We start from the raw sequence: 16,557 nt of genomic DNA on the forward strand, positions 1-16,557 counted from the left end.
TGATATGGAGTTCATTTCTCACACCTTTCAACTAAAACAAATTTGCTGTGAAAATAATGAGGAACTACTTTAGAAAATGTAGTAGTGCTGATTAAGATGTGCATCCATCAGCAATACTGCTGAATCTGAGTGCCACTGAACGCTGATTTAAATAGCTTTAATCTTTCTTTAATTAAAAGGAATTTGTACATTAATTCTACCCCCACCACCCATGATATACCCCAAAGAATATCATGTGTAAAATAAAATAGATTAAAGGCTACCAGAAGATAAAGATTAATTTGACTACTTGCTTCATCTAAGACTTAACAGAAATATGGTAGTGATCTTATACAAAAGCCAGACTTAAAAGATTAAATTAGCTTCATAGAAATTTTTATTCATTATAACTTAATAATAAAGTGCTTTTATTCCAGAGGAACAGTGCTTTGTAAATCTTTTGAGTAGCACACTTAGAACTTTTTCTATCATAGACATATGTAGTCAGGCCCAAGAGAGTACTACTCTCTTGCATTTTCTTAAATTCAGATTAGATTTCCTTTATGGCAGTCGGTTTTGCCCTTATTATATTGTTGATTTCTCTGTCAGTGCCAGGTAGGAAAGTTCCCTGACAGCGGCTTTGTCTTCCTTCTCACCTTCTTGCTCTTTTCGTAAAAGTGTTCCGTTACTTCAGAAACCATCCACGTAAAGTGTTAGAAACGCTTATGTTTAGATACCCTGTCACATGCCATTTGTTCTAGCTCTTTTCTGTGAACATCTTAGTACTTCTTTTTTTGGTACCAGGAGTCAAACTCAGGACCTTGCACTTGCCAGGCAGGCACAGCGCTGCTGAGCTCCATCCTGAGCCCACATCATAGTACTTCCATTGTTTGGGGCTGTAGTAGTTGTCTGTCCTCCACGAGAACTCAAGTGTCCTTTCATGCCAGTGGTGGCAAACCTATGGCACAGGTGTTACTTATTTTTCTTTTAAGACAAAAGATGTTAATGGGTAAATTGGTTTTTCTGAACTAAAACCTCAGTATTGAGATTTAATTGCAGTGTTGGTGCTTTGCAGTAAATAAGTGGGTTTTGGGTTGCAGCTTGGACACTTGATCTCTAAAAGATTTGCCATCACTGTTTTATGCTCATCTGTATAGAGCCGTACTTTCCCACTGGCACTGTGAAGACGTGATGAAGTTTTGGTAGGGTTAAATGGAGAGGAACAGCAGTAGATGGTAGGGCAGAGGCTCATGGTAAATTTAGCTCCACCTTTGTTTGTGAGGAGATCCTGAGGTGATCTGAGCATGTCTCTGTATTACATGTTCAGTCTGTTTCCTGAAGAGGTTTTGCTTTCTCTGCTGAGGTCCTTTTAAAGTTCTTCTAAAACTCTCTCCCTTCTAAATATATATTCATGGGCTTTAGTACAGATAGACTTTGGTAATGAAAAATGTGAGCTTTGAATTTACACACGAAAACTTTTCCACAGACTTTCCAAGCTGCCAATCAAGAAATCAATTTTCTTTTTTTTTTTTGAGGTGGATTTTTGAGACTAGGCCTTGCTTTATAGTTTGGGCCTTGAACTCATGGGGATCCTCCTGCTTCAGCCTCACAAGTGCTGAAATTACAGGCGTGTGCCGTCTTGCCCAGCTATAATTTTTATAAATGTACAAAAGTTACCAAAGTTGAACGATGTATTGGTGAGCAGGCTTTTAGTGTGAGCTCTAGTCCTTTGTTTAAGAGTTGGTGTCCAAGTCTGAAATTGAATTATAGAACAAGAAAAGTGCGAGTTTTATAGGATGAAAGTAAAAAAGAAGCGTGACATACTCAGATGAAAGCAAACCCAACAATTTTGTTTATTTTTAAGTGAAGAGCTTGATTCCTTAACTTTCCAATTTGTCTTTTAATCAAGGTCTGTAATTAGTGTCACGGTTGAGAAATTTTAATTGCATCAAGAGAAAGTAGTTAGAGGTAGCTTTATCCATAAAAATATTGATTGGATTAGACGCAGCTGCTAGCATTGGTTGAGTAAAGACTAACAAGAGAGAGGACATAGGTACGCCTATTATTTAAAAGTGATACAAAGTTACCAATGGTTTGCTTGCCAATGTAGTTAGAGCCTGTTCATTTTTTCTTGCACTTGGCTTAGTCCTGGTAGTTTAATACTGTTGACCATGCTGGCCTTGCAACTTTCTTTTCCTGGGTTTTTGCAACATACTTCTCCCTTGGTTTTTTTTTTTTTTTCCCCTTGCCTCCCTATTTCTTTTCATATTTTCCTTTGAGCATATACCCTTACATTTGCTCCTCGTTTGGGTTCTCGCTTCATTTCTCCTTTTTCACGATGCTCTTGCACTTATTTCTTTTTATATTACCCACTTCTAATAGTGATAGTTACCCTAGGATGCGTTCTGGCCCCTATTACCTGCCTGACAGCTCAGCCTAAAACAACGCATCTTTCCCACCTGGTTGCTAGCCTCTCTCCCTCTTCATTTTCATCGTGAATAGCAGCATCTTGCAGATTTTTAATCTAAAGGCAAGAGTAATCCTCAGTGAAATGGTGCTGATATACCTGGAAAGATACACGAAGCTTAGGTTTTCAGAGACATGATGATGATTATTTTCCTTCTTAGGATATGTGCAAGGAATGAGTGACTTACTGTCCCCTCTTTTGTATGTGATGGAGAATGAAGTGGACGCCTTTTGGTGCTTTGCCTCTTACATGGACCAAATGGTAAGAATGGTGATTCCTTCCCTTAATCAAATGGATTCTGAAAATTTTAGTTGTATAATTCTATTACAGGCTTGATTTTTATATGTAACCATGATGAAACTTAAAGAATTATTTCATGCTTATTTTACTTCTCTTTCTAATAGCATTTCAAGAGGCTTGGAATTACTTGGTATTGTTTTTAATATGAAAAGTAGATAATACAGTATGTCTGTAAGGAGAAATCAAGATTTAATGTCAGTCCCGGTACCGGAGAAAAACCAAAAAACCAAAAAAAAAAAAGATTTAATGTCAGTAGTGCTTGTGTTCTTCAGAAGAGCCATGAGTCATAGAACACTGATGAATTTCGTTTGTGGAATAGTTGAACTTTCGTATCAGCTTCAGAGATAAAGGCTTAGTCATGCCAAGTAATATCCTCATCTTTTGTGATTATTTTGGATTTTGTCATTAGAGCGTCTGATTTTTATCCACGTGTTTTAACTGTTTGTAACTCTGGCATTCTCTTAGCAGTTCATCATTATTTTCCCAGAGATGTGTACTTAGTAGAGTTGAATTATGTCTGTAAACATATGTTAGTGCAAAAAATATTTTATTTGTAATCCATATATCTTGGAGACCATATTTCTGCTCAGTAACCCTGAGAAAGTATTAACAAGTAAATAGAGAAGTTTTCTGAGGCAATCTTTTAGATTAAAAATGCAGAAGAAGATATAGGAATAATAAAGGCACATAAAATCCAAAAGCCTGTGACTACATAGGTCACTGTATTTTTCAAAATAAAACTAATAAACTTGATGCCGGGTCTTTATGGCAGATATTGAAATGGCTTATAAGAGGTAAAGACTTTGAATCTGTAGTCTAAAATTTTTCTCTGTAAAATAAAATATAACTCAGAGCTTCTGGGATATAAATTGGATATTTGTACTCTTTTCCTTCTAGTCTTCCCTTCTTGTTTATTGACTTTTTTCCTCTTCTGATTTTTCCCACCTTCGTCTATTTCCTTAAATCTGTTGTGTACAGTTTGAATTCATCTTTACCTTTCATAGATTTTATGAATGTACATTTGATAAGATTTGGTAGTTTAAAAATGTTTCTTAAATTAATAAATATTTAAGGTAGTTCTTTAAATGTGAATTAACATTTTTGGATTATTTAGAAGAGCTGTCATTGTAGTGCTCTGATAATTTCATAGCTTGTGTTTTTTACCTTCGTGATTGATTGATTTGCCTACATTCTCAGTTCCGATTACTCCCAAGTGCTCTAGAAACCTGAGGCATTTGTTACAAAGGTGTGTACCACTGATACTAGTGACATACAAACTTGTTTTCCTTCTTTGTGTTTTGTTGTTCATCCTCTTTTCACTAGAACTAGTATGTTCCTTGATAAAGAGGTTGTGTCTTTGTTTCGTTTAATATGTACCGAAGTTTTCCTAATGCTCAGCATGGGGTGGCTTAACAGATTGTTTTTAGAATAAACACATGAATTTTTCCCTCATGCTCAGTTTAAACTTCTAAGTAGAGTAGATAATCTCCCCCTAAAGTTAATGTGAATAATGTATTTAATATCTTACTATACTAGTTTTTAATAAAACTGAACCAATATTGGCACATTCTAGTATATTCACCAAATAATGCCTCATATGTACATGCATATTGTGCATATACTTAGGTCTCATGTAAAGACCACTTTCTCAGGAGCTATAGTCTATACTTTAAAGTCTCTGTCATTTTTGTGAATAGAGAAGTTGTAAATTCTTCATTTTACCTTTTTCCACAAGAAGTGTTCTCCATGTTTGGCTTTTCTACTGAGGATGTCTGGGGATTTTTCTAGTCTTTATTCTAAAGAGATCTCTTTAGTATATTGTCTACTAATATATATTTTTTTCATAGTATTTAGGTGAAATAGTATGTGTCTCTCAATAATCTGCACTATAATTTTCCTTGCATTATTTTGATATCTTTGAATCTGTGCTGCTGCTTGACTGTTTTTTGTTGTATAGCTTTTTGATTTGTGTAAATTTTTATTGCTTTTGTCAGGATGAACCTGATGTCCCTAAATTTACTTTTGTCAGTATTCCCATTGTAGGTCTAGGCATAAACTTTGTTATTATGGGAATATTGGCAAAGTCCAAATGATCTAACACACTTCCTTATACCCATCATCCATTCTGTCAGTTTAACCCCTCCCCTTTTTCTCCCACCTCTATGCATTTGCCTCCCTTCCTTTCTCTCTTTTAATTACTGATAGAGGTGAAATTCTTTGTATATCCATTGTCAGTCTTACTTCCCCTTCTCTAGGAATAAGTACTTTTTTAAAGGTGGTATCTGTCATTTTGGTGATGCTTCTTTTTTATAGCAGAGTGGATAGCTGTAGTGATGCCATATTGGTACTGCAGTTGTAGTCGTTGGCAGATACTATGTTGTTATTCAGTAAGTTAGTTCTGTCCTCCCTTAACAGGTTTAGCTGATAAATTTGGAGAAACTATATCCTGGAGGCTTAAACTAGTTCTTTAATTTATTAAAGAGAAACTGTGATTGGTAGCCTTTACAGTTTTTTAAAAATCAGGAATATATTGTTCCTATTCCAATAGATAATTCTAATAAAGCACCATTGCGATGTTTCAAAAGTGTGAGGGAGGACAGGAAGTTGTTTGAAGCTTTTCATAAGGGTTGGGCCAGTAGGTTGCTTAGAGGGGTTGGGGCACAGGGCTTAACAGCTTCAGAATGATTTAAGGAATTCGAAAGCATTTGTTTGGTGCCTTCTAGTCCTTTGCCTCAAGGGTTGGGAGGGAATCTACTCACCTGTGAAGACTGTTTTAGCATGTGGTCCACAGCCAACACTCAAACTTCATGGTCACAGGCCCCCTTCACACTCCCACATATTCCTGAGGATCTGAATGAACTTCTGTGTATGGGACTTACATCTGTTCTTGTTTATCATATGCATGAGTAATACTGGGAAATTTGTAAATATTTACCGGTTCATTTAAAAATAACAATATACCGAATACAATGTAACGTCACATTTTTAGAATAAAACGTAACTTTTCCTAATGAAAGAAATTCACTGAGAAGAGACTGTTTCCCTTGATTTTATTTTGTTTTCTTTCCACAAATTTTATTAGTACATGATCGAAGTACAAAATGATTACATTCATCATGGGGAGCGTGTACGTGCACATAACACATCTCAGTTGTCACGTCTTCTCCCCCCCATCCCTGCCATCCCTCCATCTCTTGGTCCCCTTCCCACTTGGAGAAGATCTCCCTGTTTCCTGTTATCTTTTATTTTTCTCTTTAATTATTGATGCTTTGGGTTGCTCATATAATAGCTGGATTTCCATCTCTGCTATATGTTTGGTCAGTTGCAGTATCACACATTGTGATACAGCCTTTTGTACCTTGAGAGTTAGAAGTGTGAATACAAACAGTATTTTAGTGTGGTCATAAGAGTAGTTTTGACCTCATAAATTCCTCATTGTCGTCAAAGCTAAGAAGTAATGTTAACTCCAGAACTGAGATGCATGTTAAAGCTCGTGTTACTTTCATTTCATATGATAATTTGAAGGGATTTGTAACTATGGAAATAATATAATGAATGTTTATTTCTCAAATATCTGTTCATTTCACCAAGTCTTTTATGCTGGGTAAGAAATAAATGCAAGTTGGTCTGCTGCTGCTATCCCCTCATTCTTAATGTAAATCAAATAGGAGAAAATAATCCTTAGTTTGAGACCAAGGATTTTTTTTTCTCTTCTTTCCTTTTTTAATGTTGTTTTAGTTTTTTAATTAATGTTGTATTTTTAACATAACCAGTGTAGTAGAAGTCCAACATTTGTCCTTAGACATCATGTGATAGCCTTAGTTATCAGTGATTGTATGCAGTAAAATATTTATTATTAAATATTATTTATGTGATAACAAATACTTTCTTTTAAAGCATCAAAATTTTGAAGAACAAATGCAAGGCATGAAGACCCAGTTAATTCAGCTGAGTACCTTACTTCGATTATTGGACAGTGGATTTTGCAGTTACTTAGGTAGGTTAAGTAGAGTATATTCTATTCATAAAATGAATTATTTGTTATTGTTTGGTAGTTTTTAAGACATTAGAAGGCCAGGTGCCATGGTGTACACTTGTAATCCCAGCAGTTTGGGATCCTGAGGAGGGAGGATCATGAGTTCAAGCCCATCCTGGGCCAACATAGTGAGACTCCATCTCAGAAAAAAGTGTAGCTAACCTGTAAATTAAATATAAAGGGCTTCTAATCACTTGCAGTGCACAGAAAAATTTCTCTTTGAGGGTCCCTATGTTCTGCCATAGTTAGCCTAAGAGTAAGCTGTATCTGTACTTTCTTTCTTCCATGTAGAATCTCAGGATTCAGGATACCTGTATTTTTGCTTCAGATGGCTTTTAATCAGATTTAAAAGGGAATTCAGCTTTCTGGATATTCTTCGACTATGGGAGGTACGTTCTTAAAGTATTATATATACGTACAGTATTCATTATAAAAAGAAACAGTTCTATAGAGTATAAATGGGTTGTTACGGCCTAGTTGCTAAGCAGAGTAGATTCTAAAATCAAAAGTAGATTCTAAAAGTTTGAATGATCTCAAATCTAATATTTGGTCTTTTAGAACTTCTTTCTTCAGTTACAGTCCTTGTGAGATTTGAGGCCAAGAGGTATCCCAGGTTCTCTAGACCACTTGCCTCTTATGTTCCTTCTTTGGGAAACTTGACTTTATGTGCTGCTTTGTCAATGCTGGCAGATTAGTTTAGCATTTAGGGTAGGTTTGAAGTGTCTGTCAGCTTGAGTTGGCATTTTAGCTTGTAGTCAGAAGTGTTGGGAGGAACTGGCTTGTGTTGCTTTTTCAAAGAAATGAAAGTTTCAATGAAAGAGTAATATAACAAAATCCCACCTTCTGGATTTAATATATGTAGTTTGCTGTATTTACTACTAATTTTTCATTTTTGTCAAGATAAATATTGAAGGGGTAGCTCTTTTAAATTACCACCGCAGGCCCATTTCTCTCTCTACTCTAGAAGTATAATCATGTTTTTGTATACATCTTTTTGCTGCATTTTGTACCAAGGCAACTCTTGATGAAACATGAAATTATTTTATTCTCAAGTGTCTATTAATACCAGATCATTGTGCTTTTTAATACAGTATTGTTAAGATTATTGATTGTCTTTTTAACTCTCCACACTTGGTGGTTGTTTGGGTTGAACCTGGGCCTTCACACTGAGCTACATCCCCAGCCATTTTTAATTTTTTAAAATTTTGAGACAGGGTCTCACTAAATTGCTAAATTGCCCAGGCAGAGCATGAACTTTCAATCCTTCTGCTTCAGTTTCCCAGAGTGGTGGGATTACATAGTACCCAGGTGTGGTTCTGTGTCTGGCTTTTGCTTTATCTTTTTAAAAAACTAAGGGATATGATGGGCATGGTGGCGCATGCCTGTAATCCCAGCACTTGGGAGGCTGAGGCAGGAGGATCTTTGAGAGTTTGAGGCCAGCCTTGACTACAGTGTGAGCTCAAGGCCAGTTTGAACTGCATAGTGAGACCCTGTTTCAAAAAGACAGGACAAAAAGCTAAGGAATGACAGAAATTGTCCTATGAAAGAATGAGGGGAGAAATCGATGGCTAGAGTACTGATAACTGTTCTAACATCAGAAAGGGCAGATGCTGATACTTGCAACTTAATAAAAAGTTTGAGGTTAATTAAGCTTTCGAAAGTTCAAATTAGTTTGAAACTTATTTAACTTTATTTTACTGCTTTTAAAAGAAGTAAAAGGGGCTGGGGATTTAGCTCAGTGGCACAGCGCCTGCCTGACAAGTGCGAGGTCGTGAGTTCTATTCCCGGTACCAGAAAAAAACCCCCCCAAAAAAACCAAAAAAAAAAAAAAAAAAGTAAAAACATTTCAGGTATGCTGTTCTTCTTGGAAGTCTTTTTAATCAGGAAAACTAAGGTTCTAAATCTGAGGACATTTCCTTTATTTAGGAAAAAGTGGAGCTATTAAATGTTTTATATTTTGGATAGAAATTTTGGGTAGTTGATTCACTTTTTGTCACAATAAAGAATATTCTGAGTTATAAAATATGTGAGGTTTTACATATTTAGAATATAGAGCTATCTGGGTGTTTTTGGTTTCATGTACTATGTACTTTTAAAAACTTTCAGGTGTTAGCTTGATTTATTTTTTTTTGGAAGGGACTGAAGTTTTGTAAGTGAGAAGCTGAAGGTTTAGGAAAATACTGAAAGTGTACCCGACCCTTATAGCTTGGACTCAGCTGTGTGGCCCTGGCTCCTTAGTACATAAGACATCCTGCGGTTATGCGCGGTGATCTGCGCACTGGTTATCCAGGGAAGCAGAGCGGGACTGTGTCAGGTGTTAAACCTGGTGTTAGTTTGTAATAAGATGAGGCTCACTTCTAATTTGCTAGTTAGAAAAACAATGACGACTGTCCCAACTAGGCGACTTCATTGCTTCAGCGGTCAGCTTGTATTGATGAGGGACATATTTTAGAATTAATAGTTTACTAAATTACTTTTATACTCTTCAAAGGTAATGTGGACTGAACTGCCATGTAAAAATTTCCATCTTCTTCTCTGTTGTGCTATTCTCGAATCAGAAAAGCAGCAAATAATGGAAAAACATTATGGCTTCAATGAAATACTTAAGGTATTTATTCCTTTTGTTTAGATTTTAGTATTTCGGCTCTTTTCTCTGGGCTGCTGATACAAGAACATTTATGTGGAGTGTTATGGAATTCCTTAAGTAACTGAAGTTGTATCAGTAGGACTGGCTTTCTGAGAATGTCATTTCCACAGATACATATTAGCGAGTTACTTTTACTGGCTAATTTGGAAGAAGAGGAAATTCAACAAATGTTCTTTTATGTAGTTTAGCTTTTTGAAAAATAATTCTTCTGCTTACAGATTTGAGATAGACTTGGGACAGCTGCTAGGTTTAATGTTCCATAAGCTTATTAGCTATTCTTTAGCTTTAATACTTGAAATAATCTAATGAAAGATACATTGGATTTTCTGGGTATTTGTTGCGTGTACATTTTTTAAGGGTTTTATCTGCAGTGAAGTGTAACTGGTAATAAATTGTTTATATAGTAAAGTATAATAGTGCTTTCAGTTTGAGTTATCATTTTATGTTACTGATGTTTTTAGCATATCAATGAGTTGTCCATGAAAATTGATGTGGAAGATATACTGTGCAAGGCAGAAGCAATTTCTCTACAGATGGTAAAATGCAAGGTACGCAGTATTTTAAATAATTGCAAGTTTTTTTGTCTTTTTGGTGATATGAAAAAGATTTTTCTTCTTAAAAGTAAAATAAATGGCAGTTGTAGTAGGTTGAGGGCAGACGCAAAGCATTGATTGGCTTTTTAGCTACCATAATAGATTCCTAGCACTTAATTAAAAACAGTTGACTAATTATGTCCAATAGAAAACATTTAATAATAAGGCAAAATAACAGAAGTAATGAAGATATTTCTGCAATTACAGAGTGTGTAGAATTTAAGCAGTGATATATTAGCTGAGTGAATCAATGAATACTGAATCTTTTACTAAATGTGTAGTATCCCCAAGTAGACAGACAAAATTAATACTATTGAGTCTGTGTCATTATAGTTATATCACATCAGTCAAGCTCTTAATGATTTCTAAAAACAAGGCAAATTTGAAATATCTCACTTCAGACCAAATCAGTGTACTTCTGATTTTTCTTTTTTGGCTTTTGTGGGTGTGTGTATTTGTTTGTTTGTGACAGGATCTTCCTTTGCAGTTCAGGCTAGCCAGGGTGACCTCGAACTCATACTGATCCTCCTGTCTGCCTCCTGTGTGCTGGGATTACATATGTGCCCCACCACGCCCAGCGAGCTTCATATCTTTTGTTCATGGATCCATTTACTTATTTCAGTTTTACATTTATTTGATAGATACTCCATTCTAAAATGTGTCAGTGATGCACTGGCTACCTTTAAGAAACTTCTCTTTACTTAGGAGACGTGGGTATAGCTATAAAAAGGAGAGAGAGAAATACCAAGTATTAGAAAACGATTATGTTTGTGGTTGTGCTAGGATGGAGAGTGACCAATTTGGAAGAGAGCCAAGAATTATAAAAGACAGAACAGATGGAAGTAGCAGAGGAGGAAGGGAGAGAGAGGGGAGAAAAAAAAAAGGAGAAAAAGAATTCCATTATATTAAGTCCATGTACCAGGTCCTCACAGTAATTGTAATCATTATGTACTGCAAACGTGTGTTAATAAAAAAAAACCCAGATGGTTAGAATTTCATTTGGAATAGAGAAGGAAGGCCTGAGAAGGATACATGCATGATATTTATACTGTAAAGTCAGATGCTGGAATCAAAGTAGTCTTAAGCAGGAGTGTTACTTTGTGATGACTTTTTCTTAATAAGTGAATGATGGTGTTGCGTTTGATTTTTCATGTCAAGGAATTGCCACAAGCTGTTTGTGAGATCCTGGGGCTTCAAGAGAGTGAAGTTACAACCCCAGATTCAGACACTGGTGAAGATGAAAGTGTTGGCATGCCTTGTCCTGCTTCTGCATTTCAAAGTAACACCTTGTCTGCCTTTGCTGCTGCCAGTGGAGCCAGAGATGACAGCCCAACAGAGATCGCAGTGTCCCCAAATGTTAGCAGATTAATGCCTGCATGATCATTTGTCTTGCATTTTTTTGAAAAGACAGTTTATTGAAACACTTTTTCAAGTACTTGAAAGGTGGACATTTAAAATCTTGGTATTGATCATGCTTTAAGGTTGTTGGAAAGTGTACTGATGTTCTTGCATTAAAGCTTTACAAAGTTTTAAACTAATTATTTTTGTAGTTACTTCTACCAAATAGCCTTTCCTTTTAAATAACATTCCTTAGTATTTTTATAGCCAAGTGCATTTTATTTTCTTGCTGGTGAACTGGAATTGGGTAAATACTACAAGTGGATGAGTTGGAAATTATGCACTTTGAAAAACATTCACTTCATTTACTCTCCAATTTAGTGGTTTTGGATTTGACTAAATTAAATGTTGAACTTGCATATTGCATATAGCATTCTAAGCTGAGAAGTAGGTTGTTACCCAGTGATGAAATTTTTAAAAATGAGTTTGCTTTTTTCTATTGTTTACAACAAAGTGCTCAGCTTACGTATTTATGCCGGGTGAATGTGATTTAAATTGGGCATTTTCATCAGTGCAATTTAATGTGTAGATAAAGAACTATTTTGACCATAAGTGGATTGGCAGTATCTTTTTTACATTGAAATGTCTTCACTTGTATATAAAGACTATAAGTACTATTTATGGCTATAAGAAAGGATAGGCATATTTTCTTTAACTGAATAAACTTGACTATTGATTTATATAACCTGATTCAGTGAAATTAGTACATGGCTTCAATATGAGATTTTTTCAAAACTATTTTCTTAATACTTATTTCATGAGACTGCATTCAACCCTGTACTTGGTGATATAATTTTAAAATTGCTTGTAACTTTACTAATAATGTTTATTATCTTTCCTAATGCTTTAACTGATTAATCAGGTCTTTAAATTTTTATAAAATTCGCTTTGCGAAAAGCTTATGTCAAATATTTCAAGATATCATCGTGAGTCTTGATACTTTTCTGTATAGGAATGAAATTGGTGTTCTTACCATGCAGTATTGCATGGTTTTAAGTTATGTGGAATTAACATAACTGATTCCATTTTAATTGTAATTTGTTAACTCTGTACATATCATTAAAGTAAATTTGAAGTTGAAGTAGTGTTTCCAGTTAAATTACAGTGAGAAATATTCTGCTAGTCCTTCATCAGAATCAGAGCAATTCAAGATAGATCTCAGTACATCTCATATTTTTATGTTACTGAAATAATCATTTTGGCTTTGGAAGAGATAAACATAACTCCTTTTATAACAGAACATTTTCATCAGTATGAAAACAGGCATGGTGTTGCCTTGGAGGACATAATTATCTGACTCAATAAAAGCTGCTTATTATGGTTGGTGCTAGTAGTGCAAAGCAACTCTTGGGAAGTTCTGATGTGGTACAGTGGATAAGTTTTTCCTCCCAGAAAGTTAGAGACCAAGTGAACTTTTTTGTACTTGAATATTAACTGGCAATCGTGACAGTAGAAGCATTAGATTTTAGTTTTTAATATCATGTGTGTTATCTTTCATCAGTTAATAATGAAGAAGCCTGTTCAGAAAAAAGTGAGCTGATCACAAACAGCATCTCCAGCCTTTCATTTCCTGCTACTCAGGAAATTGCTTAGAACATCTTGATGTCCTCCTTGTTCCTCCTGAACAGTGACGTTTTGGTTTTTTTCCTCCTACGTAATACATCTACTTCAGATTTCTGTAAAAAAACTTCATTAGTACACTGTACTTTTTCAAGTTTTATTGCACAACTGTTTGTTAATATATACTTTTTTTAGTGTATATGCTGCCAAAGCAAGCACAAAACATACTTTTTATTAAACTGTGCATTTCTGTCAGGCATACTGTTACATGGAATTGATGACAATACAGCATCTGCCCACAGAGTCCAGTTAGTAAACACTGTAAACTCAAGCTGTTGAGATTGCTCAAGTATACAAATATGTAGTTTAGGTACATTTCTTTAGTCTAACTTTTTAGAAGTTTATTTCAGTTTTTTTAAGATGTTCTATCTGTACCTTTAAAATGTTGCAATATGTGATACGTGAAGTTGTTAAAATTCAGGTGGTTTCACCTTTAAGAGTTAAAGGTGGTGTATGCTCTGTTCTTGTGTGAGTCTACAGAAAGCTTTTTGCATTTAAGAACCCTTGTGTTTTGATCATTTGATGTAACTAGACTCTATCTTTACATATTAAGAAATTTAGTCCTGATAATTAGAAAGTCTTCTTTGAACAATAAGGAACATCCTTTAGGGATAGTGAATGATTCCTTTCGAGCCTGACATTGCCCAGAGTTTTTATGGATGTGAAGTAATGTATAGAAAATTCACATATTATACCTATTACTGCCAGGTGTGGTGGTGCACGTCTACAATCCTGGCCCTTGGGAGGCTGAGGCAGGAGGATCATTGAGAGTTCGAGACCAGCCTGGGCTACAAAGTGAGCTCAAGGCCAGCCTTCACTGCATAGTGAGACCCTGTCTCAAAAAAAGACAAAAAAAGAACATTAAATATCTATCACTAAAGATAGTTTAGATAAAGTAAACCAAAATTTTAATTGAAGAATCTAGAACTTGACTTGTGTACAACTGTGTGCCAGGGAAATGCCATTCTGGCATCTTGGGTATCTTTACTTTGGGTTGTCAGAGGATGCACAAATCTCTTAGTGTGTGCAAAGTCTTGTGTGCACATGTGCATGTTTTGTTTTTCTGGTAGTGGGGATTGAACTCAGGGCGTTCATACTGAACTACATCCCCATCCATTTTTAATTTTGAGACGAGGTCTTCCTGATTTGTCCAGGTAGGACTCGAACTCTGAGTTCTTCTGTCTCAGCCTCCCAGAGTGCTGGCATTATAAGCTTGTGCCACCGTGCCTGACTTGTGCATAGTTTTGAAGAGAAGTGACATGCCTTCTCAAAGTATTTTATGATATTTTTCAAAATTTGAGAATCATTGTTATAAATGATTTAACATGAGAATAATGACATAATTTATAACTCATGCCAGTGATTTTATGTGCTTAACCACTCTTAAAATATCTTTAGGGTGCTCATTTCTAGATCCTTGGTCTGTATTATCTAAATACATTGAAGTTCTACTTTGGACATACCAAATCAGAGTCTTGGAAGTAAAATAAAGAACTCTGCTTTTTACCAGGTATGTAGGTGATTTCCTGAGCCCTACTCCCTGAATAGGAAAGGCATTAGATACACATATAAATACATAACACATTAATACAAACGTATTTCATGTGCTATTACGGCCAGGTAGATAAATCCTTAAGTTTGTAAGTAGTTCTTGATTTTCCAAGGTAAATTTGCTCTAGTTCTTGTCATTTTTAGTAAAAAGTGCTGACACCCATCCTATTTTAGATTTCTGCCTCAGTAGATTTTAAACCAGTATGTTTTCTGAACATGAAGCAATTGAAGTGAGTTTGAAAGGCTTCCATCAGTATCTAATATAATTACCTGATACTAGACATCTAGATCAGTGCTAAGCTGTACTTTTGATATACTGCCATTTCAAGGATGCAGCCACACTTGTGCTGTTCTCCCTGTGGGATCTTGTGGGGATTTAAATTTGTGAGTTTTTGAAGATTGTTCTAATTACAAATGTTTCCCTCCCTGTCTTATAAACTATTTATTAGGTTATCTACCTTGGCAGGAAAGTTGATGTATGACCCTGAGATGAGATGTAAGGGTGGTGCGAGGTGGACAGTTATACAATTCTTTTTTGATAACTGAAGCACCTCTCTCTGCCCTTGGGAAATTACACTGTTTATGAATTCACTGTAAAGAAAAATGATTGTAATAAAAGTTTTTGATTCTGTCAAGAATCAAAAAATATCAGATTTTTCTAATGGGGTTCAATCCTTATAGATAAAATTGGAATGTTCCAATAAGAGGTGAGCTACTAAATATTCCACTTAAATACCTACATTTCTTCTCACATATCTATGTGCAAAAAGCAGAATGAGAAGAAATTTCAATAAGCTTAGCTGTGATCAATGAGCAGTGTGGTCTGGTTCAGCTTTTTTAATTAAAGAGATTATTAACTCAGAGATGGACTTTTGCTGTGACAATCCATGATAGATGTTTCCAACACCAGACTAGTCTGACTGGAGGCATGAGAGTCAGTGGGTTGTAGGCTGCTTTACCAGCGGCTGGTTTTAGGTTGCTTTGCGTGTCATCTAGCCTGATGACACACACGGGGACTACAGTCTTTTCCACAGGAGTCGCCGGTGCACTGTGCAAAGTGTTCTGTGTGGCACCATCAAGGCACTTCTGGGTGTTCATTGTCCATGCTGCAGCCGTTGCTGGGGCACACGTGAGTGTCTTAGTTTTCTCGTTGCTGAGAGAAAACACCCAACACCCAAAGTAAGACTAGGAAAAATCTGTTTGGCGTACAGTTCGTAGAGGTTTCAGTCGGTAATCATTTGGCTCCAAGGCATCGCAGAGAGAAATAGTTCATGGCAGACAGAAGGCAGCCAAAGCAGCAAGCATGCGACTAGTGATAAGCCTTTTAATGTCCCTTCACGCCCTTAATCCTAGCCCTGCACCATGAATCAGTCCCAATGTCACAGACTCTAGATCCAGCCACCTCTGAAAAGCCCCCCTATGACTGCATACAGCTTTTCGGGGGACAACACCTAGACACAGCCATAAGAGCAGGCCTAAAAAAACTTCTGGCTACTTTTTGTAAATTAGTAAATGACCAAACAGTATTTGCTAACCAGAAAGTCACTGGCAGTTACCATCTACTCAAAATAGGTGATACAAAGATTAAATTTCACATTTACTGAATGGAATTTTTTTTTTTTTTTTTTTTTTTTTTTTTGGTATGAGGAATTGAACTCAGGACCTTGCACTTGCCAGGTAGGCACTGTGCCATTGTGCTATATCCCTAGCCCTGAATAGAATTATTTTAAGTATTTTTACTTCTCATACTTCGTGTGTGTGTGTGTGTTACTGGAGATTGAACCCAGGAGTACTCTATAACTGAGGTACATCCCTAATCTGTAAGGCAAGGTTTTGATGAGTTGCCCAAGCTGACATCAAACTTAAGATCTTCCTATTCCTGCCTTATCCTCTTGAGTATTTGGAGTCAGGTACACAGGTGTGTACCACCAAACCTAGCTTTTTTATACTCTTAAGATAGTACCAG

The 16,557-nt window shown here is 35.9% G+C and overlaps 2 protein-coding genes across 4 annotated transcripts in view; both read left to right on the forward strand.

Annotated features, from left to right (window-relative positions):
- The window catches only part of Tbc1d15 (TBC1 domain family, member 15), a 54,533-nt gene extending 42,032 nt beyond the window's left edge, over positions 1-12,501 (forward strand). For all 3 annotated transcript variants that reach the window (XM_005374322.2, XM_005374323.2, XM_013517636.1), the window contains 6 exons: positions 2,607-2,707; positions 6,644-6,743; positions 7,074-7,171; positions 9,274-9,390; positions 9,891-9,977; positions 11,181-12,501. In XM_005374322.2, coding sequence (XP_005374379.1) covers positions 2,607-2,707; positions 6,644-6,743; positions 7,074-7,171; positions 9,274-9,390; positions 9,891-9,977; positions 11,181-11,402 — 725 coding nt within the window. In that variant the 3' untranslated portion in view covers positions 11,403-12,501. The remainder of the gene's footprint in view (positions 1-2,606; positions 2,708-6,643; positions 6,744-7,073; positions 7,172-9,273; positions 9,391-9,890; positions 9,978-11,180) is intronic.
- Positions 12,502-13,841: 1,340 nt separating this feature from the next.
- Tph2 (tryptophan hydroxylase 2) overlaps positions 13,842-16,557 on the forward strand; it is a 103,562-nt gene continuing 100,846 nt past the window's right edge. The window contains exon 1 of the mRNA XM_005374324.2: positions 13,842-14,550. The gene's annotated coding sequence lies outside the window, so the exon portion shown is untranslated. The remainder of the gene's footprint in view (positions 14,551-16,557) is intronic.

Source organism: Chinchilla lanigera, unplaced genomic scaffold (assembly GCF_000276665.1).
Source record: "Chinchilla lanigera isolate Chin_1 unplaced genomic scaffold, ChiLan1.0 scaffold00004, whole genome shotgun sequence".
NCBI lineage: Eukaryota > Metazoa > Chordata > Mammalia > Rodentia > Chinchillidae > Chinchilla > Chinchilla lanigera.